This window comes from Takifugu flavidus, chromosome 1 (assembly GCF_003711565.1).
Source record: "Takifugu flavidus isolate HTHZ2018 chromosome 1, ASM371156v2, whole genome shotgun sequence".
Taxonomy (NCBI): Eukaryota; Metazoa; Chordata; class Actinopteri; order Tetraodontiformes; family Tetraodontidae; genus Takifugu; species Takifugu flavidus.
Genome location: NC_079520.1, coordinates 5631145 through 5658328, shown reverse-complemented (window position 1 = coordinate 5658328; position 27184 = coordinate 5631145). Strand labels below are relative to the sequence as shown.

The window sequence follows — 27184 nt, the reverse complement described above, 5'->3', positions numbered from 1 at the left end:
GCGCACCCCCCCCCCCCCCCCCCCCCCCCCCGTCCCTCATGCTGCCATTTTACAGCAAAGGTGGTGTCAGATAATCTGGCGGGCAGAATAAGACGTCTTCATCGGATCGTCAACACCCTTCAGGTGTCGAAGGAAGAGTTCTTCTTCTTCGTGAGCAGCAGCCACACACACACACACGTCAGGGTCCAGGCCTACAGCGACCCCCTAAACTGTCACTGGAACCTCAAATAGAAGATTCTGTTTTTGTGATATCACAGCATAATATTTTAGACCATTTACTGATAACATTTGACTTGGGCTCTTGAATGAATTCTACAAATGGAAGTTTTTGTTCTGATGCTTCTGTTTAATCTCTATGGTGGGAGAGGACGGCTTCAAAATACTTCAAAAACTTATTTTATTATTTGTGGAGAGGTTTTTTAAAATATAAAATAAAAAAAAACACGAAACGGAATTTTAATCTTTTTATACGAGACATCTGATGATTAGATCGTGTGGTGAATAGAACGGAGGCTCTCTTGGATTAAATCACTGAGCAGTTTAAATTAGTGACAGCTGCTATAATGGTCTGTTTTACGTGCATGTGTGATATCATTTGTGCCTGTTTTCACTTGATTGTTTATCTTGAGGTGTCTCATATCCTAACTTTACTGGCATCTGTGCATGAGAATCTCATGATCACACAGCTCATGTAAACCCTGATTTACTGGACACAAACCTCAGCCTAGAAAATGAGCCTGCGTACCTTTGGAGAGTTTTATTCAGCTGTAATCGACAACTGGAAAGTTAAAGGGGCGCATTAAAATAATCATTCAACAATGCGCTTCCATTATTCTCTTAGACCAAGTCATTTCGTGCTTCTGATGGGAAGCTATTTGATGCTAACAGCAAATGCAGTATGGATGAAAAAATGATAAGATTGCATTTGAAATTTGCATAATACCACAAAATAATGCTGGTGTGTAATGGGGTTGTAAGCGATCTGAGGTCAGCAAAGTACCCACCGCCTCTTGGTAATATGCACGTTCTCTTCTCTAGCTTCCATTAAGCTAACATTTGGAGATTTAAAGTGAGATGTGGGTAATGAGAAACCCTGATACTGACAGTTAAGTGCATTTATTTGCTGCAGCCACCAGGCAGTCAGTGGGAGGGGTGTAGGCCGATTTACAGTAAATCGCCCCAAACCATTTGTGATAATCAGCAGTCAGATTCGAGCGCTGCCCTGAGTCGCAGTCATGACACAAAGAAGTGGCAAACTGATTTTCCGTGGGCTCCGCAATTTTGCGACTCTATAATTTAAAAATCAGACTTTACGGGGCGGCATGAGGAGTCCTGAAATTGAAGTTCAGTGTTTAAAAGCTTACAAAGCTATATTTTCATAACCTTGGATCCTTGGTCATATATGACCATATATATGGTGATAAATTCCACAGACCTGCTTCAAGATCGTGTAGTTTGAGCCGTCAACACTCAGTTTTCGGATCTCGTGGTGGTCCGCCATGATGAGAAAAGGCTCTTCGGCTGAAATGAGAAGGAGTTTTAGTCACGTGACTGAAGGTGAACGTGAGCGTGAACGTGAGCGTCAGGCTGACCGGACAGAGCCTTGCACGTATTGGGGCTGCGCTCCAGGGCTTCGTAGCCATCCACACACAGGCACTTGAAGGAGCCGTAGGTGTTGATGCATCGCTGGCTGCACGGGAGAGTGGCGGCGCACTCGTCAACGTCCACACAAGTCTTTCCATCATCCTTCAGGTGAAAGCCCGGCCAGCATTTACACTGATAAAGAAACAAACAGATTTTTGGGCCCATTTGCGACAGGAAGTGGCAACGAACACCTAACGCCTGCCATCGACGATGATCAAAGTGTGAATCTGGGCTCATTTAGGTCAAACTTCCCCAGCATTTCAGTAACCAGGGCACACATAAAATACCTCAAATTGCTTGTATCAGCTTCTCCAAGGATCCTGTAAATCCTTTTCTCATCCAGTGTTTCAACCTTGAGGACCTTTCTGCTGATCTTCCTGTTCAGGCTACAAACGGATGCGCTAAGGGGTCTGCATTGATGTGCTCCCTGTCCGGCCCTGCCCCTCGCATGACAGAAGGAAGGCTTTCTGTGTTTTAAGCAACTTTTCTGCTGCAGTAAGTGCCAATATATCGAGGGGGGAGGAGAGGACAGTGCGGAGAAGGCTGAAGTGGCCTTGACCTGGATGCACTCTGAACGTCAAATGCCACCACTGCCAAGCGCGGCGCACTCACCCTGCACAGTGAGGGGGCGCAAACAGTTGTCGGCATATCATTAGACTCTCCTTACAGCGTTCAAGGTTATAGAGAACAGCAGAGACCATACGTACGTGAGCGCCAACTGTCTATGCCCACACTATGAGCAACGTGAGCTAACGTGTAGCTCAACTAGCGATTATGTAGGACTGGATCTCCACCCAGCTTGACTGGTCGACGTCAAACTAAAACCCTTTTCCTACTCTGAAGGACAATAAAACTGATTATTTAATGACCATTTGTCTCAGAGAGCAATTCACCTGCAGCCTGCAATGCATTTGAATTTATTCCAATTATATTAACTGCAATTCATTAATTTATTCTTTCATGGTTTCCGGTGAAGGCTGATGTAGAGGGAGTAATTGGGGGGGGGGCTCCGCCGAGCCAGTGAACAGTGGCTAGTCCCCTCTAAACCTACCTTGTATCCCACAGGAAAGTCTTGGCAATCCTGAGTGCACCCGCTGACTCGGCGATTCAAACACTCGTTCACGTTACAATTCCGCTCATCCGAGCGGTCTCCGCAATCATCCCTGCCGTCGCAGAGGCTCCTCTCGGAGATGCAGCGGCCGTTGGAGCACATGAAGAAGGAGCCGTTGCACAGGCTTCCTGGAAAATGCAAGACATGGCCCGTCACTGCCCAAACTCCCCGTAATTCCCCGACAAACTTGGGGAGCACTTTTTTGGCCCCACAATGGATCCTGACAGATCAATTCCTTTCACGGAGAGCTCTCGCGGATCCGGGGCCTTTTGTCTTGGCCATATGTTCCCGGCGGTTTCCCCGGAGAGCGGCGCTGCTCCTGACACTAATGAAGAGATTCCTGCTGAGAGCCAAACAGCGGTCTTACCTGCAGCCAGACATTTGAGGTTCAGAGGCAGTTCGTCAGAGTGGTCGGGACAGTCTGCATAGCCATCGCATTCCCACTGAGAGCTGAGAAGACAGCGGCCGTCCCTGCAGCGAAATTCCTCTGATCCACAGGAGCGATAGACTGGAGGAAAGAAGATGGATGGTTTTCATCAGGTTAAATTCGGGATCCACAGTTCCAAACCTGCAGGCGGGCGGCATCGTTCAAAGAATGGACGCAGCACGATTCTGTAGCCAAGACTGTAGACGTATTAGCACAATTCAGACGGCGCACGGAGAACAAAATGCAATAACTTCATAATGCTGTTTCCAATTCATACTTTTCTGCTAAATGTGCTTATTGACCTTATTCTTAACAGAATTTGGATAAAAGCACAGGATTTGTTAAAACCATTACAGCAAGGAGCAGCGCATGCTAGCACAGCACGGCCGCGTGTATCATTTAAAAAAAAGACATATCCTGAACATATTCTGTGCATGGTTGTGCACAGGTTGCATGTCTCATTACGACTCCCCACAACAAAAACCAAAAGGGCCGGGACAGCAGCGTGATCTGTTTTAAAATTGATCGAAATTTATCAGATTAAATGGAAGCATTACATTATATTTCGATCTATATTCTATTAGATATTATGTACTGGCCATAAATTACATAGAGCTAGCAGGGTCTTTAAAATAAGAAAAGACATTTTCATTTTTAAGACTAATGTGTAAAATTGAAAGAATAACACTGGCAGCAAGTGACTTTTTGACTTCTGCAAAAACTTTTATGAAATTTTAGTTTTGTTTTGATCTTATTTGAAAAGTAAAAGGGAGAAAGAAAAGGAAAGATGTGTTGGAATAAATAATAATAATAATAATAATAAAATAAGATCTTTGTCAGCACTGCTGTGAGAGAGGGCAGAACAACCGGATATCAAAAGAAAGATGAGCTAAATCCACTTGCCACATTCCAGCGATTCATCCGATCCGTCTCCGCAGTCATCGTCATGGTCGCAGACGAAGCGCTGCGGGACGCACGCTTTGTTGTTACAGCGAAACGAGCTGTCATCGCAAGTGTTGTTGGGTGCTACAGCAAGACAACAAACGGCTTTAAAAGATGATCCATGTTTTTTCCAAACATTTCGGATAACACTTGTGAAATATTAACATTGGACAGCTTTTAGCAACTGTCCTCACAAAATCCTCACAAACGGGACACAGTCGTGCTGGAGCTCGGATCCTAGCTGCTCTGCACTGTTGGCTTTCTCTGCTTTGCTTGGCAGACAATTCCAGAGAAACTGACAGAACATGTTTGTGGAGTTTTGTTGTCATTAGCTTCCATTTAACGCACAAAAAACCCTGAAATGAGTCCCCAATTTGGGGACTCTGTGAAGATTTGTTCTAATCAACAGGATCCGTCCGACGCTCAGCCTGGGATTTACCACAGCCGGCGGCGGCCAGTTCATCGCTCCCATCAGGGCAGTCGCGTTCGCCATCGCAGAGCCAGCGTTGGGGGACGCAGCCGTAGGAGCTGGGGCAGCTGAAGAGCCCCGGAGCACACGTCACTGAGCCTGGGGGGGACAAAACAAGCTATTATAGTTACTTCCTAAAGCAGAGGAATACACAAGATCCTGACGCAACAGTACTTAAGCAGAAAGCGCAGCCGCACATTTCTCATCGAAAGCTTTGAATATTGATAAATGGAAAGCACACGTTGCACTTCCTCTTGTAAATATATAGATAGATGCATCAAAAACACGCTAAATGCTGTTTGTGCAAAGATCCTGCACACCAGGTGAAGCCTTTGTGTCACCTGATTCAAAGGGGAGGGCCAGTACATAAACACCAACAAGGTTAAAATGCCGGCAAAGGACACCCAAGGACTTATTGTGGATCCCAGAAGGTTGAGTGAACCTGAAGATAACACTAAAAAAAGGTCTCTTTCTTCTTCTCTTTCACATTCTTCTATTATGAACTGCCTTTATGTTATGAATGTGTATCCGTTGTACAGGAGCTGGGTGAAGGAAGAACCCAGCTATTGGCCTAGCGCTACTGCGCTCTAAGTAAGTGTTATTTGCTGCAATCGTGCACGTCAGCAATACTTTCCTTTATCTAGGCGCTGCTCTTAGAGGCCGGAAGGATCAGCAGAACAAATGGCTGCGGTGCGAAACAATGTTAAATACAGCGGCTCAGTGAGGCACGGCTTGCTTAAACTCATACCTTGCTTTTGAGGGGAATCGTGCCTCGGAAACCTTCAGGCCATTTCATTAATATTTCCTTGACACCCCATTACAATCCAATTATACAACCAATGTTCACAGCAATTCCTGTCTCTTTAATGTGGTCGGACTCTCTTTTTTTTTAGATTTATTTATTTTATTTTGGAATTCATTACATCCACGATGCCTGTTGGAGTAGCTGCAGCTCCGTGATGAAAAATCTAGTTCCCCCCCGCGCCCACTCAAAACCATCAGGATTGTCTGTAGCCTCATTTGTGGTCTCATTAGGATTTTTTTCCCGTTTCTGTCCATTTATTCCTCGCTCCGCGCAGCTGTCGCACATTCTTTATCGAGCGTGACCTTTAACCGCAGATTCCTCTCGGCGGCCACAAAGGCGCCGCACTCACCGCAGATCTCGGCGCTCTCATCGAGGCCGTCCTCGCAGTCGTTCTCCCCGTCACAGAGCCACTGTTTGGCGATGCATTTGTTTTTCGAGCAGGCGAACTGGTTCCACAAGCACGAGGAGTCTGCAGAGGGGAGCGGAGAACCTTCAGCCCCACAAATGTAGCAGAAAGATCACAAAACCACAGTAGGAGACATAATTATTAACATAATTATTTCAGGATTTAGGCATAGAAAGTATATCTATATAAAGCATAGAAGCGTGAAACTATATTAATGTTGAAATCGTGCAGAGTGCTACTTTAATACCACTTTAGGACTCAGGTATGGTACCACATAAAGTGCACGGTATGATTGTGAGATGTAAACATAATCAGGATAATCTGAGTAACAGGCCTGGATGGCATCTCATTGATTAAGTTGGGATTGACAGCCAGGTGTTATGTTTATGGAAAGATGAATAAATGTTGGTATGATGCCTTGTTAATGTTCATTGATGTTCATACAGCTGCTGCTCAGTCACAAATAAAGCCAACTAAATTCCTTCCAATAAGAGTTCCCACCAGAACGTTGGTGGGAAAGGGTCCCTAGTGCAGACTGGCCCTCGGATCAGTTCCCTGAACAACAATAGGGTGGAGGATAAAACCACAGATAAATGCTGACATGTTTAATCTCGCTGTAAAAGATAGTAGTAGTTCTGCAAAATAGGCTTTAAACGTGTTTACAGATGTCAGCAAACAGAGAGGAATCCAAGATGTTTGCTCTGTCAAGGGTCAGATGGGCCTCTCTTCTCATTTTATCATCACACCATCATGAGGAGGAAATAATCAATAAATGGCTAAATCTGGGAACCGTTATTGCCCATATTCCCTGCACATGATACTAAATTTGCACTTTGAGAGTTGTTTCAAGTGTTTAACATAATAGCAGCACATGAGAAATATCAGAAGTCTTTAATGTCTTATTTTCAGTCGTGCTCCACAGCGGAGAGGAACGTTCTGCATTACCAAGTGACAAATCACTGGTTCTCCTAATCAGATCCGGAATTTGAGATTCCTGAAATGCACTGACATTTTCCTCGAAACACTTTTGCCTTTGCAGTCAGATCATCAATGGCTGGAGCTTTTTATATGATAATTAACTCAGCGGGGAGAATATTGTCTGTTTGTCATAAAAAGACTATTCACAACTTCAGTACTGTGGTATAATTTATACCAGCTCCCTTTTTGACGCGTGGGATTTTATCATTTCACACAGGCACAAATGACATTTTTAAGGGAATGAATGGGATCTGTTCAGGCGCTCTGCAGCTTTCAGACAACATTCATGGCCAATTTATGGAAATAAATCAGATAACTCTCAGAGCATTTAATATGTAACTGGTTTGCATTGAACTGCCTCCCCCAATCAGCTGCAACTCAACCGAGAACAAAGGCGGTGCTTCGTTCGACAGGAAGAGCCAACCAGGCAAGTGAGCTCCTCCGAACGAAAGCACCAACGGCTGCGTTTCTGAGGTGTTTATTTTCAATAAGGCCTCCATGATAACACTTCCTCCTGCAAAGTTTTGTAGGTAATGAACCCTGCACGCTGAACTAGAGTCTCACACTGATATGCTGGAATTATTATCCATCAAAACAATTATAGTGGCAACAACCTCACTTCAGTGTGGTTTCGCACATTAGCCGCAGCCAAACTGAGCTCACTTGACTCACCAGATGTCATCAAAATGAAATGAAACAAACAATCAGCGCAAACCCAAGGCTGCAGAGCCCCGAGAGTTCAATTCAATTTCATTAAGCCTTATTTATAGTTGCTGCCTCTAGGGGCTTTACAGAAACCCAGAGTCTGAATCCAGAACAGAAAACCGCAGCGAGAAAAAACTCCCCCCTTTAACAGGAAGAAACCTTGAGCAGGACCAGGCTCCCAAAGGAAGTCGCCAGTTGAATTAAAACTGCCCATTTTATGTGAGCAGAAAGAAGCACTCCAGTCCACCACAGAGCACATTCCTTTTAACAGACTTGATCTTTACACAGAAGCTCCCAGCCTCTGTTCCTCTGTTCTTTGTTCCAGTCCAGAAGGACCTGCGTGTTCTTCTACCCAACCCTGAGGAAGCGAGAAGGGCACAGATGGGCCTCGTGGCGAGGAGCCTGCAGAAAATTAGGGTTCGGGCTTTTGAGTGTTGGGAGAACACAGCGCAAATCTGCAGGGACATGTTAAATATAGGGAGGCGATGTTATAACAGTCTGATTCATAGCGAGGCCTAATAACGACCATGGCATTTAAACTGAGATCTTTATTGTGATCAATTATTTAACAATGAGCTCGGATCAAAGCGTCGATGCAAAGGCCATTGCTGCTTCTTCTGAATCAAAGTAATGCAGCAACGCCTTCACTTGAGTGGTTGCAGCAGCTGACGGCTCGGCCGTTCATTGTTATACTTTAAGCACAGTGGATGATAATTCAAAGGGAGAACGGGGCAAAACTTGGAACAGCATCACTCAGAAATTAGATGTGGAGGCAGCGCCGAACAAGCAGCAGCATCCGCTCCTGAAATCTTTTACACGATGAGTGGGTGTAGAACAGAGTGATGGGGACTCGCCTTTGGCACGATAAATCATCATCTATTACTATTCTTCATCATCTTCCTCTGCTGGGTGTAACGATGCGGGGCTATTTAAAAGAAAAAAATTTCGACCAATCGCTCCATATTAGCGAGGATGGATATGCTCGCGACCGCAAACGGTGCTGGAAACTACTAAATACCTCATCCGTTTCCACCCATTAGCAAACAAATTACCAATTCAGTTTGCTGAGCAGGAGCCGGAACCAAGAAAGACAAAGGAGAAGTTGGTTTACCGCACTGGAATTCATCAGCTCCATCTTCACAGTCTTTCTGACCGTCGCACAGCCACACGCTGGAGATGCAGTTCCCACTCGGACAGGCGAAGTGGCCTTCCTCACACTTCTGCCCATGGGAAACTTGGGAGGGAAGCAACAAAACCACATGACTCCACTGGCACGGGGCAGAGATTAAGCTCGTTAAATGCTATTCCCCATAACTCCAAAAACAAAGATTACTCTTCCAATTAAAGACGCCTTACATCAAGAAAACCCACAACAGTAACGAGGGTGTTTGTGCGGGGGCTCACCCTGGCAGTTGGTCTCGTCCGCGTAGTCCCCGCAGTCGTTTGAACCGTCGCAGATCCACGAAGGGTGGATGCACAGAGATGTGGAGTTGCAGCTGATAAAATCCTTCTCTTTCGCCCCCAGCTTGTAAAAGTGGGAACAGTCTGTGTGGTCTGAATACAAAACCCAGGAAACAATAACTGTGGTTATAACAGACACGGCGGCGGAGGTAAAGGTTACCTGGACGGTACTTAATCAGAGTGACACTCGTGGATTTATGAAAATAGTCCTGTGGGTGATGATAACGCACATCGTTTCCTATAAATTGTTGTAAAAGCCACGGGAGCGATAGTGTTTATTATTGTGGCCCAGAAGACCAAAGGGACCGCGTTCCCATTGGTTTTCAATATTCCATTTTTTTGTGATTGAGTCATTATTCCACATTATGTGTGTATCAGGGATTTGGGGGGATTTCCAATAGCCCTCCACTTTCATATTGAACTATTTTGCTTCATTATGAGCTAAAGAAGAACATTGTGATGACAAGTAAACAGACACTGCAATTTAGTTCGGTGCAGACTGGATATTACACTGCTGTTCATTCACATCTTAGAGAACTTACTGCAGCTCTTCTCATCCGAGGCATCACCGCAGTCGATGACCTGGTTGCACCAGGCTGAGCTGGGTATGCAGCTCCCATCCTTGCACGACGATTCCGACGAGCCGCACGTGACGTCTGCGGGGGGGGGTTATTTGCATTTCAAAAAGATAACGGAAGCAGCACTCGCAGGCAGCCGCAGCTACAGCTCAGAACAATTCTTAGACCCTCTTTCAGGGGAAGGTTAAAATTAGCTCAAGGTTGAAAACTGCCAGACAGTGAGAGGCCCGAGATGAGCGGGATCAGTGCGGTTAAATAGCCTGGGCCATCCAAATTAACTCAACGTTATGACCCAAATTAAATGGATAGCACGACCCTCTTGCTGCACTGAAAAAGAAAATCACACACACTAATATGCAGGAGGGACAGCTCACAATGTTCACTCTTTACAATGCAGCTAACACACTTCATTATATATTATCATCATAATAAACAGAGACACATGGATAGACATATAAGTAGAAACATATGGTTTTTATAAAAACCTATTTTCTCTATACACCGGAGGTAGCACCGACTTCCTGTTCAGTGTATTAGTTAGCCATTAGGTCAGAGCAAATTGCTCTGACTTCACAATGTGTTGCCTGGGCTCTCAGCAGCTGTAAAGAGTGGGGGAAGGACGAGTCTTTGAATTTGTGCCACTCTTTGTGATCTTGGTACTCATTAGAGGGTGAAGGCTTAGCGCAGCACGTGGCCTAGTATGTCACATTTATATGGGCATTAGTGTGGCTGGGTCCTGCCCTCAGAGGCAGGATATCTTGGATGGAAGATCTAACAAGCTAGGACTTACTGCTACAGTAAGCCTCATCAGAGTTGTCCCCACAGTCATCGATCCCATCGCAGAAGCGACTGTTGGCCACGCATCTCTGGTTGTAGCAGGGCCTGAAACCTTTTCGGCAGCTCCTGTTGACTGCAAACAGTGAAATTCATAAATATGCTAGGAAAGGATCAAATACTTCAGAAGGAACTTTGAAGCCTCTCTTACCACAGTACTGCATCTTCTCGTCGGATTTATCCTTGCAATGAGCCACTCCGTCGCAGGTTAGCTGGTAGTTTATGCACTCGCCGTTGCCACACTCGAATTCAGTGTGGATGTTGCAAGAGGAGTTTTCTGCTGCAGGACAACGGCAAGATTGAAAGAATGTTGTCATTCGTAGCACTGAGAAAACACCAGTAAACATTACTGTAAATGTCATAGCTGCAATCAATAACATTATTACCCTTCTAGTTCGGCCTGAGATAAAGGCCTGTGAAACTTTTAGCATACCGTGACGTATTTTTTTCTCTAGTAAAATGTCAACACTGCTTTGTTATTTCAGTCCTGAGGCAATGTGAAAATTCCAGAAAAAAAAGAATAACACGGCTTTGGTGGTTACGACTCCACAATTCAAAAACTGTTTCTCGGGCTGGTAATGAAGTAATGGGGGTGTGTATCCTCTGAGCTTACATCCAGGCTGCCATCCAGATCTTCTGAGTCGTCTGTTATTTTTAGTCTTTCCAAATCTCCCTTGTTTAAACAGCTTCTGCTGCCATATGTGCTGTCCACACATCACATTCTAATCAGCGCAGCCAGAATTGTGTCAAATTAGGTGAGCAAGATGGTATCAACATGGCACTCCCCTTTTTCTTGACTTCCTCCTCCTTAATCCAAAGAGGAAGATAAAGCTGCCGCTCATTTAAATGGAAAAAAACTGCCAATAATGAGTTTATACAGCAGGATCTGAACATGTGATTATGGCTGCAGTTGGAATCAATGGCCAGAGTGATTTAAGGACAGGTTTTTGCAGATCTTTCGACGACTTACACACGCATCTGTTGTCATCCAGAAGCACACGCTCCCCACGGCAAGTGCAGTTGACCCTCCCATTAGGGGTCAGCAGACAAAGGTCGCCACAGCCTCCGTTCATGTTCCGACAGGGGGACAACTCACCTTCGACAACAATCACGCAAACGAGATTAGATGGGCAGAAACAGTTCAAATCAACTCAAAAAATAGAACAAATACACTCCTGAGGACCATCAGATGTCAGCAGTCCGGACCTGTTGTTTATTAAGGTGTTGTGATGACCGACCGAACAGGCGTGCAATTATCACAGTTATTTACTTATACAAATAACCCACACCACTTCTGCAATCAAGTGGAGTGGAGTCGCTTTCCCAACACTTTGGAGAACCAACTATTAATTATGTAGTTAATTCAAGTGTGAAATGTTGCACACCCATTGTTTCCATTACAGACCTATATATATATATAGACCTATATATATACAGTATATACAGTATATATATATATATACTGTATATACTGTATATATATATATATATAAAATAAAAACCCAACAGTTTGAAATGCACCAACAAAAGGAAAAAAGGGTGGTTGTTTGAAGGTGCACATCGGGACTGAGCACGATCAGCCCTGACAGGTAGTAAATGCCTTAACTTTGTGCATACACTTGTTGCCTGAGGTGCTGTGTGGAAAAGTTCTGTTGGATGTGTAACGCGGCAGAAGGCGCGACCCGACCACAAAAGCTGTCAAAGAAGCTGCTGGTTGAAACGAGTCCTGAGAGCAACTTGAGCCTTAGTAGCAGATGTAGCATCAAATGTTCAGGAGCGTTTTTGAAGTCCGGTCGAGCTGCCCAGTCGGTTGCCCGCCAGCCGTGTGTTTCATTCATGGGAATAAAAACATTTAACACATTGTGCGCCAGAAATAACATATTTATGCAATAAATGGTGCTTGATAAATTAGATCAATGGAGCAGGAGAAGTCTGTTTTGATTAGGAAATGAAGTTTCTAGAGTTTCTCGGTAAAAACCAAATCCTTTTAATTGATTAATGCTGTAACAAATTCAGCATCCTGCACCTCAACTATTATTTTTAAGTGGCTATTACGAATCCAAATGTTACTCTTCCAATAAAAAGGGATTCATTTATATGCAGTTTTTTCATGCATTAACGTATGTTGAGGCCCAAGTTTACCCCCAGAAGCTCTACACAGCCTCCACAGTGGGGGTAAATGGATGTAGCAAACAAGCCCTCAACAAACATCCACTGTACTTAAGCTCAAATAATTAGAGGAAATAGTCGTGGTGGTAAAAGTGGGGGGTGGGGGGGGGGGGGGGGGTGGTTAAAGAAGAAGAAAGTGAGCAAGGTTTTTCTCAACAGGGGGGATGTCACGGGAGGAGAGAAAGCCGTGAAAGCCTTCTTCTATTTATTAGAAAAATGTTGAAGCTTAGTAGGAACAGTGATATCTATAGACTGGTAGAGCAAATCACATCAATCTTGCTTGATGAAGATCGCTGCAATAAAAGCCTGTGTTAATGACTCAATGTTGTCAAGCTGGGTGGGGTGGGGGGCTGCAGGCTAATTGAATCATGGGTAACAGAGATGCTGGCTGACTGGGAATGTGTGCTGCAAATTTTGGAGCAGCGTTATCTTTTGCTCCAGGTGCTGCTGTGCTGGTGCGGCGGTAACATTACTGGTCTCGGGCAAAGCGTGTCTGTACGTCACTGAAACAGACAAAGTCAGCGAGGATTCCTTTAACTGTCTCATGTGAGGCAGAAATAAAGCTCATTTAGCAACACATTCAATCTGGTCAACTGTCCATAATTAATATGCGCGTCCAGAGACCTGCCGATACCGTAGAAACACCTGGCTCACTAATATTACCAGACATCACATCCACTGGTTTTGGCTTGGTTAAATACTTACAGTTGTTGGTATCCCTGGCAACTGCTATGATTCCCATCGGCTGGTGTGGTATATCTGCCCGTAGTACCTTGGTGTCACTGCCTGTGTACTTGTTGGACCGCAGCACTGACCTACGGGCCCAGTCTGACCAGTAGATAAAGTCTGCATGGATGGCGAGACCATAGAAGTTCCCAGGTCCAGATTTAACTATGACCTTAACCAGAAGAGCACATTTTTAGGACCACTTTCCATCTTAGTTTTCATGTATAAGGCACAACGTGCTAAAGGCCTTTGCAGCACAGTCGTTCATCAATACATCAACCCCGCCACCCACATGACTGCTTAACCCAGATGTTGGGAGTAAATGACAGTGTCATTGGCGAGAAGGCAGGAATCCATCAGATGCGCCCTCATGGGATTCTCCAGCTTGTGGGTGGAGGCATGTGAGCCTCCAGCAGCTCTGCGGTCTCAGTCATTAAGTGGGACAGGCTTTAAAGTGGCGCCGCATTAGCCCAGTGTCATACTGGGACTAACAGGACAGGTGTTGATTAAAGCAGCTCTGCGTGTGAAGCAGCAACTGGCCATCAGGCGGGTGACAGACGAGGAAAAACAGGAAAAAAAAGAGAAAGATCTAATGCCAGATGGAGGAAGATGTAACACATTGACAGGAAATTAGATTTGGGAGACATTATCTCAGCGGTAATAAACCCAGAATGGTTGTTTGGTGTTTGGGGTAAATACGAACACCTTTCAGGTGCTCTTATCACTCCGTCCATATTCGGCAATGTTGTTATAAAATACTGAATCGATTACAAACGATCCCGTCCTCTCTTATCTGGCGCTCATGTCACTGTTGGTGATGGTTCTGCAGAGGCCCGGATAAAGATCTCAGCGCGGCGCAACATCGACAAACCACACGCAAGGCAAACACACATTGAAAGCACACAACATGTAATCAAACTATTAAATTAAAGTGTAGCTTCCATTGTGCTTTTATTTTCATATCCCAATACCATACATCAGACATCTGTTGTTAACCTTGATGTCTGGTGGTTTTGGTACGAAGGTTTTGGACTTATAAAATATGAATGTCCCTGTTTTTAGCTTTGCTACTCAGAGACCTTCTGCTTTTTATAAATGTTTATTTGTTCATGTTCAACCCAACTGCCGAGTGCCTGTATTATTGATTGGAATAGAGGAAAAAAAAATACTTCGGCTTTTAAATGATTTCAGATTAGTGCATGAGGCAAATCAGTGTGAGAAAAACACCTGATCTGTGTAGGAAAATAATATGCAAAAGAAGTATCATTGTTGCTGTTCCTGGTCCTGTCATAACACCTTAATTACATGTTGGTGAATCATACCAGAATCAGGAGCATCGTTTCATACTGTGATAATTCTGAGAAATGATAAACAATTCAGAAAATTACACTGAAATATTCTGTAGTGTGTTGATAGATATGGTAATGATGTCGTCGCATATCCTTGTCCCGAAACCTCTTGAGGGAGTTTTGGACAGCGGATTTTTCACAGGAGCCGTGAAAACCGGTGAAGCTAACAATTAGCTACCACTGTTTAATTTACACATTTTAATTAGAATGAAGCATTTGCACCCAGAGCGGGCTGGAAGTAAAGCCTTCATTAGCAGGATTAGACAGCAGAAAGAGCTGCCGGAGACCCAAAGGTGAAAGTGTTTCTGAGCCTACTGACCCGACTCAGAAGACGCAGCGCGGCTAATTGAGAGTGGCTGCACAGCAGACAGTCGAAAATATGACAAAAATCTCAGCTAGACCATTTTGGGCTATAATTTTACTGAAATATGGGGGGTGGAGCTTGATGATTTCTACCCCCGCACAGAAACCTAGAGGCGTCTCCAGTCAGAGCCAATGTTACCTGAACCCCGTGGAAAATTAAATAGGAAGCAGAAAAAATAGATGTCTCAAGGAAATGTTGCCGATCAACTAATAACGTAATTGTTTCACGGCAAATAATGAAGTATAAGGACACTGAATAATTAAATTTTATACAATTCACTTGGGATGATGCTTATTTTACTCACATATCTGCTGGAACCATCGTAGTCACATCTTTCTATTTTACCGAGGCTTCCGTCAGAAAAGTAGAGCTTCTCGGCCTTGTGGTCCACGGTGAGCCCATTGGGCGTCAGTACTTCCGAACTTATGATAATCCTCATGTTCTTGCCCGCCAAGGTGGATCTCATGATGCTGGGCCTCTGTTCGTTCCAGTTGGTCCAAAACATCAGGCTAGGAAGTGAAACCCACAGGTCATTATCTACCGCTGTCCTTTTTCGCTCAATAATTAAACAGCTGGAGGTTCCTATTCCGCAACCGTGCACACAACCCCATCCGTAAGGTCTCTGTAGCCTGCTTCTGTAGCCTTGTTATCCTTTGACTGGCATAAAATAAATAATAAAAAGTTAAATCTCCAATAACACATTTCCCTTTATATTGTGTGACTCAGAGTCAAAGCCTGCAAATGAGCCACTCGCGTATGAATACCAATTAACATTGTATATGGCGCCAAACTGCTGACCGTAGATACAGTCTGAGGCCAAGAAATCTATTATGTTAGTGGAACAAAAGAACTCAGAGACTCGATTCACCCTATCCAAGATAACATCTTTATATTTATAATTCTAACATGATGAAAACTGATGCTGATCCTGCGACGGCTACGAATAATAACGAGAAATCTCTTCACCGCGTAGCCTCTTTGTCAGCCGCTCATTTGCACGAGCTTGTTGAGTTTCATTTCACAGCCGCGCCTGAAATCATTACCTACACAAACGGCTGCTCGTTTGACAGGATCAGCTAACAGCGTTTTGATTTATGTTGAGTTGACAAGCCCAAACTATTGACGGAGTTCAAACGTTTGCTAAACGCGAACAGTTAGCCTGCCATTGCAGGAACTTTCATCAGATAACTTTCCAAATGTGCCTCCTCTGATCCGTGAGTGGGTATTTATGCAAACACGCCGTCCGTGTGCTCTGGTACTTTAACAAATAGAAATACATCAAGTGGATGACTAAAAAGCAGGAACAGTGAATCTTTAAAAGCCTGGAATAATGATGTCCTCCGATCGAGAGGGAGCCAATTCCATTTGTCTGCATTTATGTTACAGTAAGCAGCAGAAAAAAGAAAGAAATCAAGGGCTTTGAGAGCTCTCTCTGTGGCTCGCCTTGGCAGAATATCAACATATAAGCCAATGAATAGATAAATGGCGAGAGAGATCAATCAAAAAGTCTGTCTATAAACTGGTATGAGTCAACGGAACTGCAGAGTCATTTTCCCTGGTGAAACAGAACAGCAGAGTTATTTGCTCAGCGTCAATAAAGCAGAAGTTCTATAAACTTGTCTATAAAGCTGGCGTTAAGCCACAAAACCATATTTAGAATCCAATATCAAATATTATAGTCTCGAAAGCGTGACTGACTTTTGACACTCATCCAGGGCCAGCACGTGGGGATGGTCTTCCTCTGACAGAGCGACCACGGCCTCCCTGGCGAAGGCGCCCGCTCGGCTCTGGTCCAGGGTGTGTCTGCTGATGGTGGACGTGGTGGAGCTGGTCCAGTACAGGGTGTCCCAGGCCCGGTGGTAGGCCAGTCCCTCCACAGAACCCACATCTGGAAGGACATTTGCACACAACCTCTGAAATTCAACACTGGCTTTGTCGCATTAGTTGGGTTTGAGATCATATTTTGACTGACGGGAGAAACTCTGATCCTCAATAACGCTCGATACATATTTGCTGACTCACTTAGTGGCTGTCTGTTGTTTTTATATTTCCTCCCCGCTGCAAACCAATTGCCTAAACATATAAAACAAAATGCCTTTGGCAGCCTCTGAGGCCAGGGTAATACAGGTAGGAAGAAAACATCCAGAAATAGACCCTGAAATAGTCCACCATATTTCCTACAGAATATGACTTCCACTGTCCCCACAGTTCACATGAATAATAATGTGATGATGTTTTGGTGTTTTCTGCCCTCCACTGCCAGGTAGGGGACAAGAGCTTGTTTTTATGAGAGTTTTTCACTTTCTAGGATAGCAAGTACCCACAAAATTAGCGCTGCATTTCTGCAAACATCCCCATAAGCCAAGATAATAACTCAAATGCTGTGTTTCAGAGCATTCACTAAAAGAAAAAGTGAGCCTGGAAATGACAAAGCCAGTCTGCCAATGCACAATAGCTAAGCTTGTGTTTATTTTCATATTCCATGTATACGGTTTATGCTTCTGATATCCGATATCCTTGATAAGTCTGTACCTTACTATGCTTTCCTCCCCATAGTGGGACAGTTGATACAGATAACAATAACCAACTACAGTGACATAGTTCACAAGATCATCTGTCAAATTAGTTTGAAACATAACCAATAAAAGAAGGAAAACAAACTCCTGTTCCAGTATTTTTTTTTTGCATAGCCATCCGCCTGAGTCAGCAAATCGCTAATTAATAGCAGTAAATGCAGCAGCAGCTTGGTGGTTCTTTCAGGCTGTTGATGGGGCTGGATGTAATTAAGTGGAAACACTGAATTTAATCAGGAAAATATGGGAGATTAACATCTTCACCTTCTAACGGCTGGAGCCAGACAGAAAATGTGAGACAGAAAAAAGGCCAGTGCTGTAAATTCTACACGGCTTAGCTGGCTAAATGTTTTGGCTCATGCTCTTATTTAACACCAATGAATTGTAACCAAAGAAAGAATGAAAGGGGAAATGGAAGAGAGGATGGCTGAGAACGGATCAGTTACATTCTGTCAGTGATGAGGGAGAAGGTGCTGAACTATGCTCCCAGTAGATACTTCCCAGAACGCCACAGGATGCTAGTCGAGCAGAACAGACAGAGACTCCGGCTTCTCATCTGACGGCAGTCATGCTTATCAAGACACGACTGACTGGAATGCAGTGAAGGAATAAAGGGAAGTTGGTGCCATTGTTCAGTGAGTGACTGGTGAATTACAAGGCTTTCAAAGGCAGAGCACTGTACCCGGCTGATTGCTCATTCCATTAATTAGATGTACGTCAAGGCCAACTGAAGGAAAAGCTTCTTAATGTATAATTCACTACACAGGGTATGATAGAAATAATATGAGGAGTCAGACAAGATTCATCCTGCACGTGTATGACTCCAGCACAATTTCACTTTGGCAAAACTAACTGTGACGTTTAGCTGTAAGCACTTGGGTCCAATTAAGAGACAAACTGTTGTCACCCAACAACAGCAGAATCATTTTCTTGGATTGAGTGGACAGAAAAAAAGAGAATTGAATGGGAGCCCGCTGTTATCCTGCTCTTTTCAGACCTCAGACCTTCCCGTGTTGACCTCAGAATTGTAGCACATGGGAAGAAAATTCTACAATACTACAGCAGTTTAAGTGGACCTTGAAAGGAATGAAGCGTGATGGGCACCACAGAAGAGCACAATAGAAGCACAAACATACTTTCCACGACAACAGATCTCCCCGTCCAGTCGTCGTTAATCATCTGGATGTTTCCGAAGTGGGCGTCGCTGTAAAAGATGCGGTTGGTCCCGGCTGTTGCCTGGCTGTAGTCAAAGGCCAGGGCGATGGCGCTCTTAAAAAAAGCCGGATTTTCGAACGGCTGAACGGGTGAATTGAGGTCACTTTCATCTGAAAGGTGAATGCTTTTCAATATGGTCCTCTCAGAGTAGAGCAGATAACCCTCGTAGCGCTCGCAGGCAAAGCCGTCCTCGGCCAGGCGACCGTGGGCGCAGGAGCAGGTCCGGCGGCCGCTGCCCAGGTGGAAGCACAGCTGCTGGCAGCCTCCGTTGCTCCGGGCGCACGGGTTGGTTCCTTTAAAAACCCAACACATGTTCAATTACTGCTGCCTGCTTTGGTTGAGTTGTGCACGGTGATAAATACAAAAAGTGAGGAGGAAGGAAAGACGTGAGAGGACTGATCCTTCTACCCTTTTCTCTGCCTCTGTTGAAGACAGTCACGTCCTTCAAATTCACACCCAGACCGCTCCTCATGGTCAAGGGCTCGCTGGTGTCAGTCTTGAAGCCACGGCGAATGGAACCGTTCGAGTGCGCCCTGGAACAGTAAACAGCCGCTTTAGAATGTGCAGTTTGCTTTCATCGAGCTCACTTTGGCACCAAACAGCATATGGACCTTTGTTGCAGCTACCTTCTACGGGCACAAAGAAAATATTATGGCTCATTAAATTGACAGTTCTGAGGTCAGCGTAACAGATGGTGCCATATCACCGTGGCAACAGAGTTTACAGAGTTGCACAGTATAGAATTAAGGGGAGGGGAGGCATTTTAGCCATTCGCTGCCCATATGGCTGCCCAGCCAACACAGGAAGAACTGTCAATCACAATATCAGAACCTGTTTTCATTTTAGACTATTTCTTAAAGCATCGCTGGTTCCAGGTTTCCATCTGTTGTGGCACTGCTGTGTTATTCCTTTACTTTTTTAGTAAATAAATAGTAAATAAGGGAGGTGTTTGTGTGAAGATCAACTATTCAACAAAGAAATTGGCGTTGAATCCAGATGTAGTGAGTTTTTTCCTTGACAGTGATCCGGAGGTAAAGCTTTTCTTCATAATTTCACCTGAGAGCTTCCAAGGGAAGGGTTATTGTCAGGTTAGTATTGCAGACCAATTCATGGCTGCGCGCTGAAGAGAATAATAAATTACCTGTCAGACCAGTAGATGTAAGGGCCGAACACCGCAACAGAGAAGAGGTCTACGTTGGCTGCTGACAGCACAATCTCCCGGTTCTCACCTGTCTCAAGGTTTATCTTCTCGATCCTATCCGTGCGAGCATCGCACCAATATAATGTGTTTTCCTGCAAGAGTAATTTGAAATTCCGAATCACAAACATAACCTCTTAGGCAAAGTCATATCCCAGGTAGAAATGAGAGGAGGCTGCCCGGCGGGAGGGAGTGGAGAGCCGCTACCTCATAGTCTATAGAAATTCCATTTGGCCACATGACGCCAGAGTTGACCAGAGTAACCTGGTCGGAGCCATCCAGGCGAGAGCGCCCGATGCAGGGGATCTTCCCCCATTCGGTCCAGAAGAGATACCTAGATGAGAAAAAAAAAAGGTGAATGAGTCAGAAGGTCCATCTCGTTACATACGTTGGATAGATTTACATCTCTGTGTCTTTACTGAATTGTTTCAGCGCAACGCTAACAGGGAAACTAAAGCTTTGCTGCATGAATTGTAGGTTTTCAAAGTCGGCTACCCCTTCTGTGGGTGCACCGCAATGGCCCTGGGCTGGTCCAGACCTTCAGATATGACCACCGAGCGATAGGCACCATTCAGACGGGAGATTTCTATCAGATTGAAACCGTGGTCCGTCCAGTACAGGTTTCCTGTGTGGATGGGAGAGAAAGCAGTGGGGATTATTCAGTCCTTAGATGCATATATAGACTCAAATTTAGCTCAATTTGAGGGACGAACCAGCAATCCAGTCGACGGCGATGCCCTCCACCCGGCTGATGCCAGTGGTGATGACGTCCTCCCTCCACGTCTGGTCGCGCTTGGCCCTGGAAATCCGGTTCAGTCCCATGTCCGTCCAGTACACGGTGTCATTGCCTGTCAGAGGGGGGAAAGAAATGTGATGTATATCCATCACAGCCCGAAACAAAAACAAGCTCATCAAAACGGCCCATTTCACCAAATGTGTTCTGGAGACATAAAACATGACGACATAAACACCCAACAGAGGACACTCACAGCTCTTGTTGGACAGTCCAGATTATAGAGAGGACACATTTTAGAACAATAATTTGCTTTTTGTTTTTGTAAATGTTATAGGCCCCCACTGAATTCTATATAGCGCAGGATGATGCATGATGCATTGACAGTACTGCACTTAACTGCATCTCTGTGCTCGGCTGTCAGTTCTGCTGGCTATTATGAGGTTATGTGACATTACATGTGTATTTGCACCCATTTGTACAGCCCGTCTTTGCACTGGGTTAACAGGAGGCTCAGACTTGACAGGCACAGCCGCCTGGCTTTCATCTCCTCCTCTCTGGTGTCTTAATGGCGGCGTAAATGTGCACAAACAATCAGCTGCAGCCCTCGGACAAGCTTAGTAATGCATTTTCTTTCCTGTTGCAGAGTGCGTCTGCTTTGTTTTTAGGCCTTCATATTTTCTGGGATGGCCATCTGTTCATTTCCTCTTTACCGAAAGCTCCAGTCACACATCAAGATCGATATCCACCTAAGATGGTACTTAGATACAGGAATACATTTCAGTCAGACTGCAGACTGACTCAAGCCTGATCCAATATTGTTGCAAACCTGGCGACTGACTAAGAGTGTGAACATGCTCATTTTTGGTGTTGATTCATACACAACTATCAGCTCAGATCATTTCAACGTGCCTCGATGATTGTCTTGCTTAGTTTAGAAGGACCTGTTATCGGTCAGATGTCACCACGTTTGTGCTTCGCGTTTGGGAGAAACAGATTTGACGCGTCTGCAGCAGAAAACCTCACTGAATTCCACCGGCTCTAAATGACAATTGATCAGGATTGATCACCGGGACACCCATGAGCCCAGCGTTTGCCTCATAGTCCTGTAGAACAAGCCCCGGCTCAAAGGTACCAGCATTCCCCAGATGGCACCGGTGCCCCCCAGCAAGACAATTCAATTCGCAGCAGAAAGTAGCTCTCAGGGACAGCGACTGTCTCGAATCAGAAACCAAATTTGATTCAGTATCTATGTGATGTGCCTGTGAAGAAGATTCAATCGCTTTAACAGTGACGGTGGATCTCCTGCTGGTGGAACTGGTGGAAATACACCAGCTAGTGCTGTTGCCTTTAGGGGGATTACCATTCCTGAAACAATTGCAAACCTTTTATGGGTCGGGTGACATCCCCGTGAATGTCAGGCCCAAGGTTTTAGTGAGATAAACTCACCGGTGTTTACTGCTAGTGTCAATCATTGGATAGAAATGTACATCTGCAATTGCCCCCAAATGCATTAGATCTCTGACCAACAGAAGCATTTCAGAGATGGATGTAGGACAAAAAAAAAACAGGATAGTGCTGCATTGCCATCCTTCAACCATAAAAATGATTTCTTTTCATTTCTTCCTTGGATTTTTCTCCTTAATATGCCTTCCCTTAAAATGATGATAGTACTGGAAGAGTCTACATGGATTTAAATGAAGGCTATGAGACTTTTAGACGTTCCGACTCTAAAGCAGCTTTCATCTGCATTCTAAATATTTGCTATAGATGGGATCCTGTTCTGGGTTGCGCGTTCTATTCATATTTCATATTACAAATGTTGCCTACTCTCCATACAAATGCCAGAAGTGAGCCGTGTTGCTTATCCATTTCTCTAAAAAATTACTGTAAATTCTCAGTGCATCAAAATGTGGGCAGTTTGTTTCCGTTTCCAGCTTCGCAATTTCCCCTGCAAAGCCTTTGTTATCATGTTTCCGTGGCAGCCTATTACATATATGGAATGCTACAAGCCCATAGGATATTCATAGCATTTGTAAGTGTAATAAATGGATTATTTTTATCGTAACTATAGGGTGGAATGAAGCAAGGCCATAACAAACGACAGCTCAGACCTACGTTGGGCGCTGCACATTCTCGTACCTTCATTGATATAATATCTCTGGAACTGCTTTATATTCAGGTTTTTTTTTTCCAAGGGACTGAGAGGAATGAGGCTGATATTATACATGTTGAGGCTTCTATTAGAATGTCTTTCATGAACGCAGACAAGGACACAAACACTAACACAGTTATGAGAATACCAAAAATGTCCTCTTACAAATAAAATTAAAAGTAATGTTGACGAAGAGTCTAGGTTCTGGGAAACTAATGGAGTGTTTTTAGGAGTTGGTCCATGCTTTTAAATATATGCCGATACCCCGACATGAAAACTGGACATGTTTGCACGTGGAAAGTGAGTTTTAAGACAATAGAGGTGATTTAGAGTGCACGCTGTACCCTTAATATCTGCTTAATATTCAAGGATGGAAATCCCCGGGTGGAGCTTGGTATCATACCTGCATGAAAGTCGACCCCCACAGCAAACAGTGTTCCTGTGATGGGCATTAGAGCCTCGCTGTTGTCATTTGGATCAAGAGCAACACCTCGGACTCCCTCGTGGATGGAATATATCAGGAAAGAGTCAACACCTAAAGCAGGAAAATACCACGTTAAAGCCCCCGACAGAGGTATAACAGCCTCTCCATCCGTCCATCCACCCATTGTTGGTTACCTTCACAAGACACGCGGTCACTGCGCAGATTGTATCCGACGGTGCACGAGCAGCTCCGGGTGTTCTCCGAAGTGGGGAGGCAGAGCTGGGAACACCCTCCGTTGTTTACCTGACACGGGTTTCTTCCTGAATGTTAAGCACAACCGACAGACGTTAGGAGCTGATAGGAGCCTCAAGCCTGTGCCGTCCATGTGTGTTTCTGAGGGGCAGATAAAGAAATAAGGGTACCTTTCTGACCCTCTCTGTCGTACACCTTCATGTGAATCACGCCGGCGGTCTTGTTCCTCAGGATGGCCAGGTTCCTCCCATCTCTCTTGGTAACTGTTCCCAGCTGTCCCGAGTCCTCATCTGCCCACCACAGTTTGCCACCTGTAACCATCAACGTCACACAGCATATGCCGGTGTCATAAAACATATGCCTGGATCATAAATCACGTCTGCAGATGGAGCTGCGGTGAAATTACGAGTCACCTCCTCCCGTCTCCCTTCGCTGGAAGGGAATCTTGTGCATCAGTGCAAACAGGAACACCTACCGCACAATCGCCTTCATTATACTTTGTGAGCAATAATGGCGCACTTGAGCTCTCACTGTAATCCACCAAGACTGGCGCGCTCGCGCAAAAAAAAAGCCCTCAATAATTGAAACGTTCTCTGAGTCACTTTGAGATTAAAGTGTAGCAGACCTCCTTCCCCGCTCTTCCCGCTCGTCCTTAATGATGCATGCATCCTCCCTGGCTACTTTCATATTTAGGAATCAGGTTCTTCTCCGAAAATGCTCCACTTATCTGAAGAATTCGAGCCGGGTCATGTTTTCTTCTCTCTTTTAACTCGGGCGCAGCATCCAGCGTACAGTTGGGCTAATTTAAAAGAACTCGCTAATAAAACGTGCGATGACCATAACGCCATATTTGCCTCAGTCGTTTCGGAAAAGGCCCATTTAAAACACGCTCAGGGTCAGGCCTGGTGCGCTGCCGCCACCAGCTCCTCCACGCCACCACCCACGTTTCCCCCTTGTGCAGACATCAGTGATTCAGAGTCAGCGCTCTGTCACAGACGTGACGAGAAAATCTGACTAAAATGTGGAGAGGAGGAGAGGCAGGTGCCTTCGCTGGCTCTCTCATTTATCTCTGTTAATGTGGTGAAGATGGAGCCAATTCTGCTCCCCCAATTAAAAACAGCCTAATGGATCCCAATAAAGGCAACAAAAGACCAGAGGGACTACTTGGTAAACAATTACTATAGAAAGAGCTCTAATCACCAGTTGCATCTATATATTTCCGGTAACATAATATTTCTGATTCATACTTTTGAAGACTTATATCTCCAAAGCCATCTTCAGGGATATGCTAAGCTTGTTTCTGCAAATCAGACACAGCTCCCACAAATGCAGATGACAGTCTACATGCAGTTTACAGAACATTTAACCCGGAGGGTATGCTAGCCCAGATTAGCTTTGCTCCCTCTGTTAATTTGAAGCCACAGGGGCTGCTGCCTGGATGTGATTGCTCGCTAGTGGCACATCATATTCAATTTCCTCTTCAACCGCTACTTTGATTCCCAGCTGATGGATCACCCACACCTTTCAAACAGAAGCCCTAACATTTCCCTCGAGTCAATCCAATCATCACGGAGCCCTAGAACCTGAGTGGATCGACCTGGTGTCACTAACTCTGCCTTCATTACATCATTTTACAGCCAGCTTGTAAAACTTTATGTGCACACAATGTAAAAGCCAAAGAGAAACATCAGCAGGTCAACATGTTTTAAAACACTCCAGTGTGTGTTTTCTTTTAATGGCTCAGCTGATTGTAGCGATTTCCGGGGCTTCCTCTGGCTAACCTACAGTGGAACTACTGGGCTATTGTGAAGACAGAGGCAGCACCCACCTCGGTAATCAAAATTAAATTACTCGATACCAAATGTGCTCCGCAGACCTGATTTTTAATATTCTCCACTCAATTACACAAATTAATTTATCAAGCCTTTGTCGGGAAAATTACAGACCAGCTAATTTTGCACGGAACATTTAAAAGCTAAAAAAAAAACAAAAAAAAAACATTTTTCTGCTTAGAACAATTTATTGCCCCAAACATCTTTCTAACCATAAATCCCATACTTAGGACATCATTGTATTTTTTAGTTATTTCATAAAGCTGCAGATGCAAACTTTCTCCGCAAGTATTCGCAAAAGTCTTTTTTTTAGTTTAAAAAAATTAACCTGCGAGTGAAGAAACTGAAATTGAATTAAAAAAGCACACAAAAAAGATACACAAACTATTATATGTGTGCTAATTGCAAAGCTGCCTTCTGGAACAGGAAATGCTGTTGTGGGAACAAACACACACTTCTGAAGGAGCAACTGAAAGTGTTGGACACGTCCTTATTTTTTCACATGTCTTTAATAACTGTGATTCATGCACTTCGAGCTGTATCAAAGATATTTGTTACCAGCAACGTTACAGCTGCTCATTCGACCGTTGGGAATCAGGAACAAAACGTGATTAATTGTGATCGATGGAGTCTGGCGTATCACCGTTTTGCTGTACCCAACCGAGCCGTTAGTCTACGTCGCCTTGAGTCGTGTCGCCCATTTTTCCCAACTGCAATAATGAAGTTGCCATTATGGAGCTAAAAAACCCTCCTCAGTCAGTGTTCTTGCTCTGAGAATCCTTTCTAAAAATTCAACAAAGAAGATGCCGACAGGAGCCGCAGAATTCTAACAACTGGAGGAAACAGTGGGATTCTGTTCTGCCACCACTGTGTTATCCTCCAACAGTGTAATTAATGCTGGGTGCACACACGACAGATGCGCACCGTGCAGGAAAATAGCGCCGCCGCAATTAATAACATGCTTCAAAGACGTAAACTAACACCCTGACAACTCTCTCCATTTTATTTTTCCTTAAAAAAACCCATTAATTGTATGTTAGTCTGGGTAAATTTGGCAAATAAACCCAATGATGTTTACCTCCCTCTCATTGCCATCCCTCTGTCAACAAAAAAAACAGGTGGAGAGAGAAAATTCCTGCATAAAACAACTAGAAACGCAGAGGAAATTAAAAAAAAAAGCTTGATTATCACCCCAATAACCCGAGTTAGGATGAGCAGGTATCTTGGCATTCAGCGTATGTACTTTAATGCCAGAGTGATGTAAACTAGATGATGATTTAATCGCACCAAGTGTTGACTTGGATTTCAGGGCCCCTGTATATTAATCCAGCGGTTGATGGATGACGTGACTCATCGCATTCAGCACTGATAGCAAGAACCAACACATAATGAACATCCGGCTAGATTTTCATTACAAAGGGTTGAATCAATCATCAATCACTGCTACACTGTTTTAATTACCCAATGCCCCCCCCCCCCCCCCCCACCCCCGCTCCCATGAAGAGCTACAACTGGACTAAATAGCTCCGTTCTGCTGCTACTCAGCTAGTTAAACGTGTAATCCCTGGACGCTCTCCAGCTAATCCCCAGCAGCCATCTCTGAGATCCACTCACCCATCACGGCCAGAGCTGTGCCTTTGACTAAGTCCCTCTTCAGAGTCTCCAGCGCCTCCAGTCCGCTGCCGTCCAGATTGCACCTGTTGATAGTGCCATTGGCCGAGCTTATCCAGTACAGTTTGCTGGCAGTGTAATCTATCGAGAGCCCTGAGAGGAAGACAAGTGAGGGAGGAAGAGGGGGTCAGAGCTCAGTGTGTTGGGGGGGCATCTGTGCTTT

General features: G+C 44.7%; 1 protein-coding gene across 5 annotated transcripts in view; it reads right to left on the bottom strand.

Moving 5' to 3' along the window:
- lrp1bb (low density lipoprotein receptor-related protein 1Bb) overlaps positions 1-27184 on the bottom strand; it is a 160113-nt gene that overhangs the window by 28532 nt on the left and 104397 nt on the right. For all 5 annotated transcript variants that reach the window (XM_057036399.1, XM_057036371.1, XM_057036383.1 and 2 more), the window contains 26 exons: positions 26965-27114; positions 23689-23829; positions 23461-23586; positions 23246-23377; positions 20668-20802; positions 20450-20579; positions 20162-20288; positions 19898-20049; positions 19165-19289; positions 18678-19049; positions 16667-16856; positions 15273-15477; positions 13235-13427; positions 11331-11456; positions 10512-10640; positions 10317-10436; positions 9491-9604; positions 8892-9041; positions 8599-8721; positions 5748-5867; positions 4564-4692; positions 4086-4208; positions 3123-3263; positions 2696-2883; positions 1593-1776; positions 1436-1521 (listed from right to left, as the gene is read on the bottom strand). In XM_057036399.1, the coding sequence (XP_056892379.1) occupies positions 1436-1521; positions 1593-1776; positions 2696-2883; positions 3123-3263; positions 4086-4208; positions 4564-4692; positions 5748-5867; positions 8599-8721; positions 8892-9041; positions 9491-9604; positions 10317-10436; positions 10512-10640; positions 11331-11456; positions 13235-13427; positions 15273-15477; positions 16667-16856; positions 18678-19049; positions 19165-19289; positions 19898-20049; positions 20162-20288; positions 20450-20579; positions 20668-20802; positions 23246-23377; positions 23461-23586; positions 23689-23829; positions 26965-27114 (3911 nt within the window). The remainder of the gene's footprint in view (positions 1-1435; positions 1522-1592; positions 1777-2695; positions 2884-3122; positions 3264-4085; positions 4209-4563; positions 4693-5747; positions 5868-8598; positions 8722-8891; positions 9042-9490; positions 9605-10316; positions 10437-10511; positions 10641-11330; positions 11457-13234; positions 13428-15272; positions 15478-16666; positions 16857-18677; positions 19050-19164; positions 19290-19897; positions 20050-20161; positions 20289-20449; positions 20580-20667; positions 20803-23245; positions 23378-23460; positions 23587-23688; positions 23830-26964; positions 27115-27184) is intronic.